This window comes from Chiloscyllium punctatum, chromosome 11, assembly GCF_047496795.1.
Source record: "Chiloscyllium punctatum isolate Juve2018m chromosome 11, sChiPun1.3, whole genome shotgun sequence".
Classification (NCBI taxonomy): Eukaryota; Metazoa; Chordata; class Chondrichthyes; order Orectolobiformes; family Hemiscylliidae; genus Chiloscyllium; species Chiloscyllium punctatum.
Window position 1 is genome coordinate 82,593,917 of NC_092749.1, and position 20,768 is coordinate 82,614,684.

General features: G+C 44.4%; 1 protein-coding gene across 5 annotated transcripts in view; it reads left to right on the top strand.

The window, feature by feature from the left end:
* Window positions 1–9,273: 9,273 nt before the first annotated feature.
* Window positions 9,274–20,768, top strand: part of snx14 (sorting nexin 14) — a 209,391-nt gene continuing 197,896 nt past the window's right edge. For 2 of the 5 annotated variants that reach the window (XM_072581136.1, XM_072581137.1), the window contains exons 1-2: window positions 9,274–9,616; window positions 16,443–16,563. In XM_072581136.1, the coding sequence (XP_072437237.1) occupies window positions 9,480–9,616; window positions 16,443–16,563 (258 nt within the window). In that variant the 5' untranslated portion in view covers window positions 9,274–9,479. The remainder of the gene's footprint in view (window positions 9,617–16,442; window positions 16,564–20,768) is intronic. The other 3 variants (XM_072581138.1, XM_072581139.1, XM_072581140.1) reach the window with 3 other exon arrangements.

Genomic DNA, 20,768 nt, shown 5'->3' on the forward strand with positions numbered 1-20,768 from the left:
CATATTGGAGGAACTCTGGTTTAGTTCTGTCTGGAGAGAAAACACTTCAAGTCTTGTGACCTAAAGAACTGCACTGAAAGAGGGTCACTGGACGATAGGTTAACTTTGTCTTTGCAGATGCTGAGTTTCTCTAGCAACTTCTGTTTTACCTGATCGAGTTACTGTGGTTAACTTAACCATCCCAGTTCACTAAACAGGTGTGCTAAGATTGAACTTTAATCTTTTCTGGTCTTCACACTGGTATGAACTGGGCTGCTGGAATTTTCTTCTTTCAATTGAGAGACCAGACAGTACACATTATATTTTGTGTACTCGTTCAGGAGCTGACTTTTTTTTAAATCTCCTCTTCTTTCTCACCCTCTTCTTTCTCACACGCTACTCACCAAAGAAATGACTACAACCATGGCTCTAAAATAAGTAATTCCTGCTCCAGATACTGCATTGCAGAAAATTAAACATGGCTTTATGGATGATTCATACAACCATTCATTTAAGATGGATGTTACGCATTGGGTGACTCTATATGATTCATTGAGTGTTCTGTTTAATTATATTGCTGGCCTTCTGCAATTTAATTTTTCCCTCACTAGGACTTGCTATTGCTTGCTTGTCTTTTTGTGCTTGTCCTAGGAAGAGGAATAAACCCCTTACTAGTGTTCTTCGCTATTCAGTGTCTGCAGTCATAAGTTGATTGGACTCAACAGGACTGCTGTGTTAAATGGCTTATGGAAGGACTTGGAGGAGCTATGGGGGAAAAAAAAAACTCCCTTTTTCTTATCCCTCCAAAAAAAAGGAAATACTTTTTTTTGAAAGTAAGCTTAGAGATTTTTCACAATACCTGCAGCTAAGTGTTCACTAAAACTAAAGATCTGTTTTAAAGATATAATGTATACTTTGATTACTTAAAAGATCCTGACAGTCGGTTTTCATTTTTCCAAGAAGGTTGTTGGGAGTGAAGCTAGCCTGAGAATTCTCTCTGTTGAAAAAATAATGGAGTTTGAAAATCACTTATAAACCTAATGATAGCAAATGCATGAGTGATTGAGTCTGTAATGGGGGAATGGTGGGGTGCGTGTTCTCACTGATTCTATAGGGTTGAATTTTCCAAAGAAAAATCAACCATGTGTGTGACCTAAGTTGTGAGGGCGATTTCACCACAGCTGTGATTATTGTTGTTCAAAGTAAAAGTAATTTGATGTCATCAACGCCTCTCAATTGGGAATGAATGGTTCATGATAAAATGGTACCTTCATACCTCAGTTTTTTTTACAGATACCAAATCTGGGGTGACCATTAAGTTGAGTCCCTGTGAATATTTAGACCATACACTCAACTGAGAGATAAGTGTCTAGATGGAAATTTGGTATCCATGGGAATTTAGTGTGGAGATTGGTGGAAGGAAAATATTTCTACTTTTCCTGGCTTTCTGCAGCAGTAAAAGGCAAGTTTTTTTTTTGCCAAGTGGTTGGTGAATGTTATTATTGTAAAACAGGAATCATTTAGTAATTGTAAAACTTTTCTTAATGTTTACTGGCAGTAAAGCTTATTAGATTGGCTGGTGAGTATTTTCTATTAATTGTAATTTCAATTAAAGCAAGCAGAATACTAATTGAAATAAAAATATAAGCACAGGCAGAATGATGGAATAATTAAAATTGATTCAGTGAAGTAATTAAACCCTATAAAGATGGGGAGCGCTCATGGACAGGAGGTTGTAAATGAATGAGGCAGGTAAAGGAATTGAGATTCAAGTAGCAAAGCTGTTGGAATTGTCCTAACTTCAAGATTACTGCAGCCTTGTGACTGAAAAGGGGCTGCATTGAGGATGTGAATTGACTTAATTGCAAAGTACAGGAAGCCATTTTAGTAGGGAGTAGAAGAGTTGATAGCAATGTAGTGGACAATATACTCAAGGCAAATGGAAGCAGTTCTTTGTAACTGTAATGTTTGTCCTAAATCCTGACATTGGGCATGCATTTGACATGAGCTAAAATGGAAATTTCAGTTGGAGAGGGAAGGATCCAGTTGTTGCTCCACATTAATACCTGTGATAGTGGAAAGAGGTTCAGCTTCAAGGGTATTATCAACAAAGAGCTAAATGTTTTTAAAAAAGGTTAGAACATAGAAGAATACAGCGTAGTACAGGCCCTTCGGCCCTCGATGTTGCGCCGATCAAAGCCCACCTAACCTACACTAACCCACTATCCTCCATATACCTATCCAATGCCCGCTTAAATACCCATAAAGAGGGAGAGCCCACCACTGCTACTGGCAGGGCATTCCATGAACTTAGGACTCGCTGAGTGAAGAACCTACCCCTAACATCAGTCCTATATCTACCCCCCCCCTTAATTTAAAGCTATGCCCCCTTGGTTCTGGATTATTACCTGAGCCATGAGCAAATTGGAGTAGTGTCAGTAAGATATGAGTATTGACAAGGTGGCTGAAAGAAGTGCATTTGATTCATAAGACACTGCCTGGGCAAAATGGGAGCTATATCTTTGGGATGGTTGTCATATGACCTGTGCAGTAACCAGTATTTTGAGTTGGTACCTGGCTAAATATTGGGACTGAGGGAAGATGTGATTAATTCTAGAGAACAAGGCAGCATTAAGGGAAATAGTGGTAATTGTCTGATCCTAGTAGGGTTGTCTGGGGGTCTTGATGTTTCAGATCCTAAATTTTATTGAGGCTGTGGAAAATGCCTGTGTTCATGGCTGATGTACACCGAATACTGTATGGTCTTGGCAGAGCAAAATCTGTATAGTACTGCTGGCTTGTGAATTGATCTTTGCTGCCATTATAGGGACTGCATTAATGTGGTGCATCCTTTTGGCCACAAAGATACAGCAGGCTAAAAGTTTTGCAAATGGCCAATCAGATCCTCTTCTTATTGATGCCACGTTTTAAATTCCTGATGTCATGTTTCAACCTCTAGACCTGGATCTCCACCCCAATGTTTTAACTGGCTGGGTCCATCATGTCTGCTGTTGCCTCACCCTCACATTGTTTGTAATCAACCTGTTTAGAGATGTTATGTACCCCCTGAAGCAGGTGAGGCTTGAATTTGGACTTCCCAACTCAGATGTGGGAACACAACCACTTTGCCGTAAGAGCATGTATGTTTCTTGTTCTGAAGCTATTTCACCTTCCCCCTCCTGCTTTTAGTGACTGGCTCTGCCCACATGGATTCTCACTTTGAATCATAAAATTTTGTTGAGGACCCATTTTGTTTGCAGTTTTGTGACAGTAAGTGTCAGCAAAATTTGCCAGACTGATTCCTGGGATGGTGGTACTGTACTATGAAGATAAGTGATTGATTGTTTTTAAACTCAAGAATACAGGCTCAATGAGGTGATATTGAAGTATATAAAAAAAATTAGAAATCAACAGTAGGTGGAGGAAAGATGTTTCTGAGGATGTCATGTTGGACTTAATTTTGAAAACTGTTTCTGCCTCCACAGATGTTGCCAGAACTGCTGAGCTTCTCCAGAATTAAAAAAAAACGTTTGATTTCCAGCATTCGCAGTATTCTACATTTATTTAAGATGGTCCCCTTTGGCTGGGAGGATCTAGAACCAGAAACTCTGAATAAGAGCTAGATTGAGGAAGGTTCTTTTTTCAGAGTTATGAATCTTTTTGTTTGCTCCTAAGTGCTTGTAAGGCTCAAACATTCTGTATATTTAATACAGAGAATGATCAACATTTAGATATTAAAGTAATGTGAAATCTCAAGCGTCAAGAGTAGTTTTATTTCTCATTTCTATCATATACACCTGCTACAGTAAGAATTAGACAGTGTTCCTCTAGGACTAAGGTGCTACATGGACAAAACAAACTACACTTTCATACACAGGGTGGCTTAAAGTGCAGAAGTGTAAAACTTGCAAGACAGCACAGTAATTCCTGACATGTCAAGACAGCACAGTGTTGTACCAATTAATGTAATTAAAACATTGTTCAAGCAGCACTTTGAAGTTGTGCAAAGAGTTTCAGCTGGTTCCAGTTTTGAGGAGCCTGATGGCATGGGTGAATGAAGAAACTGTTGCACACTATGGCCATGGCAGACCAAATGCTTTGGTATTGTCTGCCAGATGGCATGAGAGAAAAGAGTTTGATTGAGGGCAGTGTGAGGTCTTTCACGATTCTCATAACCTTTCTGATACAGTGTGTGGTTTAAATGTCTGCAATGGAGGGAAGAGAGACCCTGAAGATCGTCAGCTGTCCTCACTATCTGTTGCACAGCTGTGGGTACTCTTGGTACTGTCAATGGACCCCCTGTAGAATGCTGTGAGGATGGGAGTGGGAGTTGGGCTTTCCTCGACCTTATCAGAAAGTAGACACTGCTGGGCTTGCTTGGCTGTGGAGCTGGTGTTGAGGGACCAGGTGCATGCCAAGAAATTTGGTGCTCTTCATGATCTTCACAGGAGCCATCAATGTTCAGCGGAGAGTGGTTGCTCCATACCCTCCTGAAATCGACAACCATCTTTTGTCCACGTTCAGACAGGTTGTTGGCTCTACACCATCTGTTAGCTGCTGTACCTCCCTGTATGCTGACTTGTCAGTCCTGCTAAAGACAGCCATTACAGTTGTCATCAGTGAACCTAATGTTATGATCTGAGCTGTGCATCTAGAATCTAGGTATATTGCAGGAAAATTTGGGTCTGCATTGTGCTGCTAGAAAGTATGATGGCAGCAGGTCAAATTGAGGCATTCAAGAGTATTGATTGTAGTTATCTAAATAAATGCACAGACAAAAGGGGGTGTGTTGAATTTAATATATTAAAAAAAACTAGCTCCAGGAAACTTAGTCATTTTTGCAGAAAAAGGTGTTCTGCAAAGCGGTCACCCGGTGTAGAAGAAATCAGCAAATGTGGTAGACAAGATTGAATAAAGTGCAGGTAAATTGTTGTTTTGATCTGGGCTGGGGCCTTGGATAGTGAAAGGAGAGGAAGTGAATGGGCAAAAGCCAGAAATGTTGTTTTTCAGTAACTGAAATACTAGTACTGGAAGAGATTACGTGCAAAATGTTGACTTCTCCACCTGATGCTGCCCGGCTTGCTTTTACTCTTCCAGCTCCCTGCTGGTCTACCTTGGATTCCAGCATCTCCAGATTTTCGTCTCAACCAATTTAGTATTTACCAAAACTCGTGTCATAAGTGTATTGCTGAATTTTCAGAGAAATTGTGCACCCATGTTTCCCTCCTATCTGCTGATTATAAATGCAAACTGTCTCTTTGGACTAAACGAAAGAAAACCAGGAAGGTGTGGTGGGTAAGTTTGGCAGTGATAAACTGGATAATATCAGTAATAGGCATGTCAACAGACAGGCAATGGTTAATATTGAACAAATACATGCCTTTCAAGAGTTAAATGTTCCTTTCAGGTTATAGAATACAAGAGGAGAGAGGTCTGATTTGGCTAACAGAAGAAATTAAGGATCGAATTAGATCCAAAGAGGAGTCCTATAAAGCTACTTGAGTCCTTAAGAATTTCACTAGACCTGTAGAGGTGGTGAGAATCGCTAGGGAAAAGGCTACTTGACTTCTTCCCTACCTGTCACAAATATATTACTAGTTCCATGATCAATCTGGTGAATGGTTTCAACTAAAAATGTAAATTCTTTTTTCCACACTTACTACCTAACCTGCCTCTCTTGACAATGAATGGTATCGTAGTTGAAGCCTCCACTATCAACTGCTTGGGATAATCATGCACCAGAAAAGGAACTGACTAGCTTTGTAAATACGCTGGTAATGGACAGATTGCAAGTTTTACAACAAATTTCCCTACTTGTCTATAAGCATTTAGTTTTTAATACTGTGGAAGTGTTTTTCCTTTTGTAGCACTGCAACTAAGTTAAAGCAGAAGTATGGGTTATTTCACACTTAGATGGGGGGGGGTGGTGGTGGAAATATCTAACAATACTAGCACACTTCCAAATACAGGGTAGATAAGGCTTTATAGAATCAGAATGGAGAAAGCAATTCGGAGAGTGATGGTGTAGTGGTATTATCACTGAACGATTAAGCCAGTTTTGAATCCTACCACAGCAGAGATTGGAATTCAATAAAAATGTGAAATTAAGAAGTACTAATAATGACTACATAAAAACCATTAATGTCCTTTATGTGAGGAGAATTATTATCTTCGTGCAGTTGATCTTATATGTGAATCTAGACTACTAGCAATGCAGTTGACTCACTTCTGTCTGAATCACCTAGCAAGCCACTTAAGGTCTTCCCAATAAGTATGCAACTTGGCTCTTGCACCCTGCAAAACATGTCCTTACATCTGAGGGTGAGTGCCATCGTTGGGCTTGGTCAAGCAACAGTCTGATATGATTACACTCTCAGAACCAATGTCTAAGTGGTAGGCCAGGACCAGACCCAGATGCAGCAGAGGTGGTAGGGGAGTTGCCTTAGGAAGCTTCAACATTGACTCTGACACCACAAAGTCTCATGGGATCAGGTCAAACCCCTGCAACAAAACCTCTGGCTAATAAATCAGTACTCCTCCAGGTTGAACACCCAACTGAGAGAAAGTTCTGAGGGGTGAATGGGGGGATAACTTCAACATCCATTCTCAATACTGGTTCTGCAGTAGCATTATTGATTGAGTTAGTTGGGTGTATAAGGGCACAGCTGTTGGGCTGTTTTTTCTCTGATTCTCATGCTTGACTTTATCCTTACTACTTGGCCTGTCAAAGATGCATCACTCGTGCAGTAGGAATGATCATCTCCCCGTTCGTTTGGATATGAAGTCCAGTTATATTGTAAATGCCCTTTGTCATACGGTGCGGCACAGTCTCTACTAAATGGGACAGACTTCTAATATCGGTTGGTGCAATTCTGGGTGTTCATGAGGCACTGTAGGCTTTCAGCAGGAGCAGCATTGTACAAAACAATTTGTATCCTTGTGGTCTGGCATATTCCCCATATTATAATTATTCTACCAAGCCAGGAGAATCAACTATGATACATTGAAGATTGCAAGAGTGGCAGGAAGGTGCACCAGATGTCAACTTGGGGAGGTCTTAAAACTGAAATATTTGTGTTACAAAAGGCATGAGTTGCAAGTGATAATTGGACAAAGTGATTTGACAGCCAGTGGATCAAATCATACCTTTGTAGTCTTGCTACATGTAGTCATGAATAGCAGTGGACAATTTGTGGAGGAGGAAGCTCCATAAATATCCCCCTCCCTCAATAATGTGGGAGCCCAGCAAGAGAGAAAGCTGAAGCATTTGTAACAAACCTCAACCAGACGTGCTGTGTTAAATCCGTCTTTGTTTCTTCCAGTCATCCCCAGCATCATAGATGTCAGTCTTTTCACTCCATGTAATATCAAGAAGTAGCTAGAGACATTGGACACTGCAAGCAGTATAGGTCATGGCAACGTTCTGGCAATTGTACTGAAAAGATGTACTCTGGAAATTGCCACATCCCTAGATAAGCAGTTCCTATATAGCTGCAACACTATATAGTTGCCCTATTCATAAAAAGCAGGAGAGATTCAACTCGGCCAATTAGGCCCCATCATTCTAAACTCAGTAATCAGTAAATGAAGCTTACTTGTGGAAGTGCTGCTGTTGGACCGGGATGGACAAAGTTAAAAATTACACAACATCAGTCTATTGTCCAATGAGTTTATTTACTTTCAAATAAATCTGTTGGACCATAACGTGGTGTCCTGTGATTTTGAAGTTTTCATCAACAGTACTATGAGTTAGCACTTAATTAGCAATAACCTGCTCAGTCCCACGAAGATTATTCTACTTGTCTGGCCATGCTGTAAATCATCTGTTGCAATTAGGATGTTATGCTGTGTATTTGTAGCATTCGTGTGAGTCATCATACTATTCTTCAATTCAGTAGCTGTCAGGGGGTCTAAAAACTAGTTCAACCAGTGTTCTACCCTTATTCATTACCTACAACTTATATGGATTTTATATCTTCCGATTCAAGATCACCTCCTGCTATTATACTTAATCCATCTCCTGCCAACATTGCAAACTCCACCACCGTAACTGAGTAGATAGAGGAGTCTCCGGAAGGAGAGATGAGACCTGAGGCTGAGGCCAGGATCTCACGATTAATGGGCCCATGACAGCAAGGTGACGAGTCAGTATTGAGGCTGAGGGTGGACGGATCATTATGGGGAGAACAATGTTAAAAAATCACACAACACCAGATTATAGTCAAGATTGGAGTTGTGCTGGAAATGCACAGCGGATCAGGTAGCATCCGAGGAGTAGGAAAATTGACTTTTGGCAAAAGCCCTTCGATTTTCCAGCTCCTCAGATGCTGCCTGACCTGCTATGCTTTTCCAGCACCACTCTAATCTTGATTCTAATCTCCAGCATCTGCAGTACCCACCTAACCCCAGGTTATAGTCCAACAGGTTTATTTGGAAGCACTAGCTTTTGAAGCACCGCTCCTTCTGCAGGTGATTGTGGAGTAGGACCATAATACAGAACCTATAACAAAAGATTACAGTGTCATGCAACTGAACTGATATACAATCGAGATTTGTTAAATATATCACGTCAGTTGCATGATACTGTAATCTTTTGCTATAAATTCTGTGTCTTATAGTCCTACTCCACAACCACCTGAAGAAGGAGCTGTGCTCCGAAAGGTATTGCTTCTGAATAAACCTGTGGGACGATAACCTGGTGTTCAAAGTTTGTGAGAAGATTTGTAGCTTGGGTGCTTGTTGTTGTGGTTCTGTTCGCCGAGCTGGGAATTTGTGTTGCAGACGTTTCGTCCCCTGTCTAGGTGACATCCTCAGTCCTTGGGAGCCTCCTGGGAAGCACTTTACAGGAGGCTGATTTTTAGCTTTGTCCACTCCAATCAAAACCAATACCTCCGTGTTACGCTGAGGAGGAGGGGCCTGGGGCGAACGACAGCCAATCATTACGCGAAGGAGGCGGTGCTTATGGCTGGGGGCGGGGTCTGTCGTCACGGGAAGTGGGTGGTCCAGAAGCTGAGGGTGCGGGAGGTGGTACTGAGGCTGAGGGCGGGGCCTGTCCTCACGGGATGGAGGCGGTGCTTGAGGCTGAGGGCGGGGCCTGTCCTCACGGGATGGAGGCGGTGCTTGAGGCTGAGGGCGGGGCCTGTCCTCACGGGATGGAGGCGGTGCTTGAGGCTGAGGGCGGGGCCTGTCCTCACGGGATGGAGGCGGTGCTTGAGGCTGAGGGCGGGGCCTGTCCTCACGGGATGGAGGCGGTGCTTGAGGCTGAGGGCGGGATCTGTGGTCACGGGAGAAGAAGCTGGTCGTGCGGCTGTGGGCGGGGTCGAGAATTTGGAGCGTGGAGGTGATTGATGGGTCCACGACAGCGAGGCTGAGACAGAAACAGGCTTGTGTGTAGGCCTGACCAGGGAAGGAGGCGTTGCTTCTATTTCTGTGCCGTGAACGGTGAGAGAGGAAGAGCAATGCCGCGGCGCTGGTAAGCCCAGGCCTTGGCGGAAGTCAATATGTTGTCAATTCGGCGGGCGGTTCAGAATCTGGGCTTGAGACTCAGGTTTCACCTGTTCCGGGATATTGGACGCCAGTATCCGGTCTTCTGCTTCATTATGTTGCTGCTCACTCTTTCCACCCTGCTGTTTAACAGGTAAACAAAAAACCCAGAGTGCTGAGTGGATTAGAGGGAGGGTAGTCTGACGATGTCAGCCATGGGTGGTGACAGAGAAAGGTAGAGAACTTCTGTCACCGAGGGAGAAGGTGAGGGACGGGCAACAAAAAGGTAGGAGGGAAGAGTAGAAATGCCACCACCACCACCAGCGCTCGGTGTACCGTCCATAAGATGCATCGCAGTAACTCGTCAAGGCGCTTTGGACAGCACCTTCCAAATTCACATCCACCACTATCTGGAAGGACAAGTAAAGCAGATGTATGGGTATGCTGTGTTCTAGGGGAAAGTGAGGACTGCAGATGCTGGAGATTAGAGTTGAGAGTGTGTTGCTGGAAAAGCACATCTGGTCAGGCAGCATCCGAGGAGCAGGAGAATGGCCATTTCGACCATAAGCCCTTCATCAAGAAGGAGGGAGTGGCCCGATGGTTGGGGGGGGTTGGGCTGGGGGAGTGAAGGTAGCTGGGACTGCGATAGGTAGATGAAGATGGGGGTGAAAAGTGATAGAAACGAGGATGGAGCAGATAGATGGGAAGGCAGATGGACATCTCTTTAACTATGACTATAACAGTAAGAGGACGGTCTCAAGTTGGAAGGTTGGATCAGGGTTAAGGTGGGGGGAGGGGAAACTGGTGAAATCCACATTCATCCTGTGTGGATGGAGGGTCCCAAGGTGGAAGATGTGGCATTCTTCCTTGAGGTGTCGGGTGGCTAGAGTTTGGGAAGGAGGCCTAGCACTTGCATGTCCTTGATAGAGTGTGAGGGAGAGTTGAAGTGTTTGGCCACAGTGATGGGGTTGTTGAGTGCATGTGTCTCAGAGATGTTCTCTGAAAAGTTCTGCAAGTTGGCGTTCTGTCTCCCCAATGTAGAGGAGACTACGCTAAGAGTAACGGACACAGTGGATGTGTGTGGAAGTACAGATAAGTCTCTGTTGGATGTGGAAGGATCCTTTGGTGCCTTGGATGGAGGTGAGGGCGCAGGCTTTGTACTACTTGCGGTGGCAGGGGAAGGTGCTTGGAGTGGAAGGGGGGTTGGTTGTGAGCATGGACCTAACCAGGGTGTCGCAGAGGGAGTGCTCTCTCTGTAACGCAAAGGTGGTGAGGAAATATATCCCTGGTGGTGGAGTCCATTTGTAGGTGGCGGAAATGGTGGAGGATGATGCGGTGTATCCGGAGGTTGGTGGGGTGGAATGGGTTCTGTCCTTGTTGTGATTGGAGGGGTGGGGTTCAAGTCGGAGGTGCGGGAAGTGGAGAAGATGTGCTGGAAGGCATTGCCGATCATGTGGGAGGGGAAATTGTGGTCGTTGAAGAAGGAGGTCATCTGGGATGTTCTTTGGTGGAATTGGTCCTCCTGAGAGCAGATACGGCAGAGGTGGAGAAATTAGGAATAAGGGATAGCATTTTGACAGGAGGCAGGGTGGGAGGACGTGTAGTCCAGGTAACTGGGAGTCGGTGGGTTTGTAGTAGATGTTCATGTTAAGTCGGTTGCTGGAAATGGAGACAGAGAGGTCCAGGCAGGGGAGGGAAGTATCCGAGATGGTTCAGGTGAACTTGAGGTTTGGGTAGAAGGTGTTTGTGAAAATGAACTGTTCAACCTCCTTGTGGGAGCATGAGGTGGCGCCGATAGTCACTGATGTAGTGGATGAAAAGGTGGGGAATGGTGCCTGCAGAGCTGTGGACGGTGGACTGTTCCATGTACCTGGCGAAGAGGCAAACATAGCTGGGGCCCATGCGGGTACCCATGGCCTGAAGGAAGTGGGAGGATTTGAATGAGAAATTGTTAGGGGTGAGGGCCACTTCAGCCAATCAAATGAGTGTGTCAGTGGAAGGGTACTGGTTGGGTTTGTGAGAGAGGAAGAAACGGAGGGCTTGGAGGCCTTTGTCATGGTGGATGGATGTGTACAGGGACTGGATATCCATGGTGAAGATGAGGTTTGGGGGGCTGGGGAAAGTCATGGAGGAGGTGGAGGGTGTAGGTGGTGTCCCAAATGTATCTGGGGAGTTCCTGGACCAAAGGGAACAGGACAGTGTCGATGTATGCAGAAGTAAGTTGGGTGGGGCAGGAGCAGGCTGAGACGATGGATCGACTGAAGCAGAGCTGAAAATGTGTTGCTGGAAAAGCGCAGCAGGTCAGGCAGCATCCAAGGAGCAGGAGAATCGACGTTTCGGGCATGAGCCCTGAAGAGGAACCCTTAATACACTTTGCAGGGCTTTCTGAGCCGTGTCAAAGATTTTTCTGAATAAAAGAAACAGTCCTTCCTTTATACAGTACAAGAGTTTCCCATTACAGTCAGTAATGCCCACAAGACGACCCAGCCATTCCCCCACAGTCACATGCCACTTAAGACACAATGTAGTGATCACATCATTTCCAGAAACAATGTAATGTAAATCATTCCTAGATGACTGGATCTGTTGTGAATCTGTTTTTTTAACTGAAGGATATGGTCAGAATTTTAATTGCAGTATTGTTATTGATTCTGAGTAGGTGATGATAATGTAAATTCTTTTACTCTGAATAACTAGCAAATGTCCATACAAATGGCTCTGAACGACAAGGGATGGGAATGGAAATTCCTTACAGTCTCCCTGTAAGACAGAGATGTTCCACTCTACCCTCAGGACATCCCATTTCCTTCAGGTCAACAGAGCTAATTAACCCTTTAATATCTCATTTAGCATTGCTGCCTCACAGCTCCAGGGCCCTGCCCATGTCTGCGTGGGTTTCCTCCAGGAGTTCCCGTTTCCTCCCACAATCCAAAGATATGCAAGTCAGGTGAATTGGCCATGCTAAATTGCCCATAGTGTTCAGGGATGTGTAGGTTATGTGCATTAGGCAGGGGTAAATCGAGGAAAATAGAGTAAGGGAATGAATCTGGGTGGCTTACTCTTCGGAGGACTGGTGTGGATTGTTTCCACACTGTAGGGGTGATATGAGTCGGATGGGGTGGGGTCAGGGCAGGCAAATATCGGTGGGGGGGGGGTGACAGGAATGGAGAGCACAGGGGAGGTGTGGAAACAGGGAAGTTGACCAGTGGGGACAAGACCAAGGGGACAGGGTTCAGATGAGTGATTAAAGGATTAAGGGGAAATTGAGTAAAGGGACCCATGGATGATGATGGGGGGAGCAGAAGGAAGGGAACCAGAGAATGGAGAGGGAAGGTCGGATGTGGAGGGTAAATGAACTGGAGGAGTGAAGGGAGATAAGATGAGGAAGACTGGGACCGGGCCAGGGGAACGATCAGGCAAGCTGGGCAGGGTCAGGGGGATGACCGGGCCAGTGGCAGCGGAGGGCAAAGAGGCTGACCAGGATCAGGCTGACTGGGCAGGGCTAATGGGAAGACTGGGACTGGGCTGACGGGGGTGGTTGTTTTTGGGAGCTGGGTGGGTGAAGGGCAGGGTGAGGCAGGGTGGACTGGACCCATAGGGAATGGGGGTGGTGTGTTGGGGAGAGAGGGGGAGTGTTGCCTGGGGAGGAGGAGGAGGAGGGGGAGGGAGATCTGAGGGGGAGGCATACTGGGTCTGGGCTGGCAGGTGAGCTAGATGGTACCTCGGAGAGGGGCATAGGGACTGGCTTATGAGGAGGTCCTGGGCCAAGGTGGGGGAGGTGTGGTACCCGAACCGGTGGGGGAGGAGGGGGTAGTGGACGAGAGGTGGTGTACTGGGTTGTGGTGGGGTGGGGGGGTGGAGTTGGCAACTGGGATAGGGTTGGGGTGGCACATAAGGACCAGAACTAGGGGAGGAAGGGGACCGCAGCTGGGCTGGTGCTGGAGGTTGGGGGACTGAGGCAGTGAGGGATGAGGGGGATCAGATTGGTGGGGAAATAGGGGCACCGAGACTGGGGAAGTAGGGGGGCCTGGGTGGGGGAGGCTGTAGAAGAATGCTGAAGCTGCATGAAGATGGTCCCCAGGAAGGGGAATGGGTGAAGTGGAGAGTAGGCAGGGGCATGTGTAGTGAGACGAAGAGAGCAGGAAATGGCTGTTAGTTGGGCTGGGGGCAAAGAGCCCTATGGCAGGGGGAACAGGAACATAGAAACAAAGATAGGAGCAGGAATAGGCCATGCATCGTGATCATGGCCGATTGTCCAGCTCAATAACCTAATCCTGCTTTCTTCCCATAACCTTTGATCCTATTTGCTCAAGTGCTAAGTCTAGCTCCCTCTTGAATACAGTCAATGTTTTGGCATCAACTACTTCCTGTGGTATGAATCCCATAGGCTCACCACTGTTTGGGTGAAGAAATACCTCCTCTTCTCTGTTCTAAATGGTCCACTCCAAATTCTCAGACTGTGATCCCTAGTTCTGGACACACTCACCATCAAGAACATCCTCACTGCATCTATCCTGTCTAGTCTTGTTAGAATTTTATAAGTCTATTTGGGATTCCCCCCCTCATTTGTCTGAACTCCAGTGAAAAGTCCTAACTTCGTCACTCTCTCCTCATACGTAAACCTTCGCTGCACTCCCTCGAGAGTGAGAGCATCCTTCTTCAGAAAAGGAGACCAAAGTTGCAGACAGTATGCTAGGTGTGGCCTCTGTATAACTGCAACAACATATCTCCGCTCCTGTACTCGAAACCTCTCACAATAATATTTTGCCTCCTTTACTGCTTGATGCACCTGCATGCCTATCTTCAGCGACTGGTGCACAAGAACACCCAGGTCCCGCTGCACATTCCCCTCTCCCAATTTATAGCCTTTCAGGTAGTAATCTGCCTCCTTGTTTTTGCTTCCAAAGTGGATAACCTCGTATTTATCCAAATTATACCACATCTGCATTGATTTGTCCATTCACCCAATCTGACCAGACCATGCTGAAGGACCTCTGCATCCTTGTCACAGTTCACCATCACACCCAACTTGGCATCATCTGCAGTCTTTAATTGCACTTTGTTCCCTCATCCAAATCATTAATATATATTATGAATAGCTGGGGTCATAGCACCGATCCCTGTGGCACTCAACTAGTTACTGCATGCCAATTTGAAAAGGATTCATTAATTCCTACTACTTGTTTCCTCTCTACCAATCAGTTTTCTGTCCATCTCAGTACACTTCCTGCAGTCCCATTTGCTTTAATCTTGCACAATAATCTCTTAGATGGGACTTTGTCAAATGCTTTCTGAAAGTCCAAATATACCACACAAACTGGCTCCCCCTTGTCAACTCTGCTAGTGAAATCTTCATGGATTTAGGTGATGGGAAGTGGGGATGGGTTGAGAGGATGGAGCAAGTCGATATGAGGGGTATGTGAAATGGGTGGAAATTGATTTGGATGATGGGAGAGTTAGATTAGGGAATAGGTTGTGGTGTGGGATTGGGATAACAGAATGGGATATGTGGAGATATGGTAACTGATGGGATGTGCTTTGGGGATGCAATAGCATTTAGGATGTAAGTAATATAGGTAAATATATATTCACTACAGATGTTACCTGAAGATGTTACCTAGCATAGTGACAAAGCATCTGAAAATGAACCTTGCAGCTCAGTGAGCAAACCCACATCCAAAATATATTTACTGTTTCCTGTTTTTGTGTAATCCACAATGAACCCGTTGTATTATTTCCCAGTTACAGTCAGTTCTTCTGGAATGCGATAGTTGCGTTCCTGCATGACCCACGCAATGCAACTAACACTTAGTGTCGGCGATGCAATTACATTATACCCAACACGCATTGTAAAAGTTTGCACTTTACAAACCGCTTTCTCTATTCACCTCATGGCATTACAGCCAATTTGCCTTAAAGAAAGACGCATTTATAGCTGAACTGTTTTGTATCACAATATTATTGTTTTATATGTAGCGGCTGTATATCACAGTTGGTATCAGTGTAATATTGAATAATTATATAATTTCACGGTCACTGGAAAAAAAATTTGGAATGCTTGGATATGAGTTGGTAACCGCATAGGTAATGAAATGAGGTTGTAGATAGACTGAGGTCAGGAGATGGGGTTGTTGGATATGAGCTGGTTAGGCATTGGGTTGGGATCTTGTTTGAGAGGTGAATGGATCGAGGTGGGAGAAATGGATGTGGGTAGGAAGAGGGATATGGGGAAAGTTTATGGGTCATTATGGTTTAGGGATGGAAGGGTACAAGGAAGAGGGAGAGTAGATAAGAGGGATGAGAAGAAGATGGGGAAGTGGTAGAGGTTGAGGCAGAGCGATGAGGTGAGAGAAAAGGGTGAGAAGTGGTAAGCACAGTGGTTTGAAAATCTGAGAGAAGATTTGTAGCTCCGGTGCTCGTTGTTGTGGTTGTGTTCGCCGAGCTGGGAATTTGTTTTGCAGACATTTTGTCCCCTGTCTAGGTGACATCCTCAGTGCTTGGGAGCCTCCTGTGAAGCGCTTCTGTGATCTTTCCTCCGGCATTTGTAGTGGTTTGAATCTGCTGTTTCCAGTTGTCAGTTCCAGCTGTCCGTTGCAGTACTGCTTCACCAATGTGTTTTTAATTCATTTGTGAGACAAGGGCATCACTGGCTGACCAGCATTTATTGCCCATTCCCTGTTGTGTTGAGAAAGTGGTGGTGGGCTTTCTTCTTGAACTGCTACAATCCATGGACTGCAAATAGACCATGCCTTAAAATTGGAATGTACATATCTGGGTGGGAATGTCAGGTATGGTCAGAATGGTGAACTCTGTGTAGTGTGTGCTTTGAGTGTTTTTGTTTATAGCAGAACTTCTAAGTCTTAAATACAAGTCTTAAAGCCATTTTTAAATTCTGTAATTAATTAGAAGCTATGCATACATAAACCTAGTATGGTTTGAATGCAAGCGATTACTGTGATATCACTCTGTTTTACCTAAAGGTATCTACACATTCTTATGATGTTCTGGTCATTCCTTGCTGGAGTCGTGACTTTCTATTGTTCACTTGGACCTGACTCACTTTTGCCCAATATTCTCTTCCATACTGAGCGAAAACCAAAGGTAAATCTGAATTATCTTATTCAAGAATAATTGATAACTTGTCATTTTCTAAGTAATACAGGCGAATGTATATTCACCATCTTTCCTATGTTCGTGCAATCTACGATGTAACCATTGTATAATTTCCTGGTTATTGTATCATATCACAGTGCCGTTGTTATATGTAGTGTCATGTCTATTGCAGCTGGTATCAGTGTAATATTGAATGGTTATATAATTTCACAGATTATTTGACACCAGTCAAAATGTTGGAATCTATTGTTGAAGAAGACAGAGTAATACGCTTGGAAAAATATGCTAGATTGGACAGCCAATGTGGTTTTAGGAAAGGAAAAGCATGTTTAACAAATTTATTAAAAACTGAAAGAACGGTGGATGCTGTAAATCAGAAATAAAAACAGAAGTTGCTGAACCTTCTGTTTTAGGAAAGGTTTTGGAAAGGACTATAAGAAATAAGATTTATAATCAACTACAAGCAACAGTTTGATTTCCGATAGTCAACATGGTTTCGTCAAGGGTAGGTCATGTCTCACAAACCTTGAGTTTTTTGAGAAGGTGACCAAGCATGTGAGGGCAGGGCAGTTGACATGGTGTACATGGACTTCAGTAAAGCCTTTGATAAGGTTCCACCTGGTAGGCTGTTCAAGAAAATGCAGAGGCATGGAATTGAGGGTGATTTAGCAGTTTGGATTAGAAACTGGCTTTCTCATAGCGAGCAGGGTAGACGTCCAGTACGTGGCCTCTGCCATCCGACGCCTTAAAACCGCGGTGCTTAGACCTGACGTTATGCACCAGTTGGAGGATGCTCAGGTATGCGGTGGAATCCCATCTGCGCTCACCCCTGCCCGGACGGGATTTCACATTGGCCCCAAGGTCCCGTATTTCCCCTGGGAACCTGTGCCCCACAACCTGAGCCACCTCTGGAATTTGTTTTGTCCCCTTTTAAGGACATAAAACGGTGGGCCCTGTATCAACTGCTGCTGCACATCGTCCACCTCTTCTCCCTCGTCTACCGCCCGGATACCCCTTGACATGCCCATTTGCCACCGGGCGGTGGGGATCCCCAGTGAAGGGCTCTCTATAAGGGTGTCCTCCCCCTTTCTCTCGGGGATCTGGGGTGGAGGGTGCTGCACGCAGCGGTCCCCTGCAACTGCAGATTGCGGTGGTTCATGGACTCCCAACCTAACTGCTTGTTCTGTGGCGCTGTGGAGTCCGTGGACCATCAGGTGTGGGTGCTTGCACTCTTTTTTTTGATTTCCTCAAAAACTACCTCCTCTGTTTTTGGTTGCACTTCAGTCCCACGCTCCTGATCTTTGGACACCAAGTATGGAGGGGGAGGGCAGGTCTGAAGACCTCCTCGTGGGTATGCTCCTGGGCCTGGCCAAACTGGCCATAAACAGGTCCAGGCAGTGGGCCGTGGAGAGGGTCGTTAGGGCCGATTGCCTGCCCCTCTTCCGCGGTAACGTTAGAGCCCGGGTGTCTCTGGAAAAGGAGCACACGGTGTCCACCAACACCCTGGAGTTTTTCACGGAGAGTTGGGCGCCTCAGACTGGAATGTATTATTTCCCCCTCCAACTCTATATTGATTTAATCCCTGCCCTTCACTGTTTGATCATACAGCATTACCCTTTGATGTGAAGGGCACTGCTTGTCACTGGCCACTCGGGTGTTTTTCATATCTTCCTGGTGGTGGCAATTGAATAAAGATTCGTGCACCTTGTGTCTTTCACTGTGTCTCACACCTGCACACACACACCATGGGTGCTGGGGAAAAAATAAGCACTACCGCAGTTAGGTAGTAGTGTGGGGGTTAAAAAAAAAGAAAAGAAATAGAAACTGGCATTCTGAAAGAAGGCAGTGAGTGGTGGTTGATGGAAAATATTCAGCCTGGAGTCTGGTTACTAGCGGTGTGCCACAAGGATCTGTTTTGGGACCACTGTTGTTTGTCATTTTTATAAATGACTTAGACACAGGCATAAGCGGATGGATTAGTAAATTTGCAGATGACACTAAAGTCGGTGGAGTAGTGGACAGTTTGGAAGAATGTTACAGGTTGCAGGGGGACTTGGATAAACTGCAGAATTGGGCTGAGAGGTGGAAAATAGAGTTCAGTGCAGCTAAATGTGAGGTGATGCACTTTGGGAAGAATAAAAGGAAGGCAGAGTTCTGGGTCAGTGGAAAGATTCTTGGTAGTGTGGATGTGCAGAGGGATCTTGGAGTCCATGTACATGGATCCCTGAAAGTTGCCACCCAGGTGGATTGTGCTGTTAAGAAGACATACGGTGTGTTAGGTTTCATTGGTAGAGGGATTGAGTTCCGGAGTCGCAATATAATGCTGCAACTACACAAAACGCTGGTGCGGCCACACTTGGAATATTGTGTACAGTTCTGGTCGCCATATTTCGGTAAGGATGTGGTAGCATTGGAAAAGGTGCAGAGGAGATTTACCAGGACGTTGCCTGGTCTGGAGGGAAGGTCTTATGAGGAAGGACTGAGAGATTTGGGTCTGTTCTCATTGGAAAGAAGAAGGCTAAGAGGGGATTTGATAGAGACATACAAGATGATCAGAGGATTAGCTAGGGTAGACAGTGAAAGTCTTTTTACTAGGATGATGACATCAGCTTGTACGAGGGGGCATAACTATAAATTGAGGGGTGATAGATTTAAGACAGATGTCAGAATAAAGTTCTTTACGCAGAGAATGGTAAGGATGTGGAATGTCCTACCTGCTAATGTAGTCAACTCAGCCACATTAGGGAGATTCAAATAATCCTTAGATAAGCACATGGATGATATTGGGATAGTGTAGAGGGACGAGCTGAGAATAGTTTGTAGGTTGGTGCAACATCGAGGGCCAAAGGGCCTGTTCTGTGCTGTATTATTCTATGTTCTATGTAAAAGCTTAGCAGGCCAGGAAGCATCTACGAAGAGAAGTCAGAGTTAATATTTTGGGTTCTGAGGAAGAGTCACTGAACTCAACGTTAACTCTGTATAGATGCTGCCAGACCTGTTGAGCTTTTCCAGCAACTTCTGTTTTAGTTAACAAACTTATTGATGTGTTTGGGGATAGATTTAGTAAGATAAAAGGAAGCTAACAGTTATATGTTTGAATTTCCAAAAATATATTCAGTCAGATGCCATGCAAAAGTGAGTATGCAACGATTGACTTTGTGGAATTGGGTGTAATATATTAGCATGGTTGGAGGATTTGTCAATGGACAGAAAGAATATAGAGATAATAAGGCTATGTGCTAGGTCTCAAATGCTTATTATCTATATGAATTACTATATGGAAGACATTGAGTGTAATGTATTCAAGTTTGGAGATACAAAGCTAGGTTGCTATGTAAACTCTAAGGATGATACTTATAGATAAGAGTAACAAGATGGAGTATCATGAGGAAATGTGAGGTTTATTAATTCTGGTCATCAGACTAAAAAGCAGAATTATATTCATTACTTTTCATTCTAAAATTATCCTTATAGAATGAAAATGATTTTGGAAGACTACAGTTAATGCATCTATTTTCTCCTCTCTACTTTTAAGACCCTGTAATTCAACACATCTGGTCCTGGGGACAGGTCAACCTTTAAATCTAGTAGCTTTCCCATGACGTTTCCTCTGGTGGTGGTGGTAATTGTTTTAAGTTTCTCTTTCTCTCGATTTTGAAGTGGCTGTAGGAAGTTTTCTCAGTTTACTTTGAAGATAGGGGTTGAACAGGTATTCAGTCTATTTCCTAGCAGTAAATTATCAAATTCCCAGACATACACTGTAGAGGACGAGCAATAACTTTAATTATTCATCCTCTTGAAATAGTTGCAGAAACTGCTACTGTTACATTAATAGCTAGCTTTCTCTCTCATATTAATTTTATTCCTTTTTTGTGAGATTTAAGAAACAGCAAGAAGTGACAAATCTTTGCAGATTTTCTTTCACTTGATGCAGCTTTTAACTTTCTCAATCATCCACAGATGATGCATCCTTTTCAAAGAAAATTTATTTCTCTTGGGATTTGCTCAGGGCTATTAAGTATCTCAAATTAACAGAACTATCCCACTGCCTTTTCCCAGTTTCCTCTCCCTTTGACATATTAAATGTATGCTAAATAAATATTCATGTGCCACCTTTGTCACCATGTAACAGGTTTCTGTGATAGCTATCAGGCCACCTATTTGTCTTTGTGGTAATCTTTTTTAAAATGAGC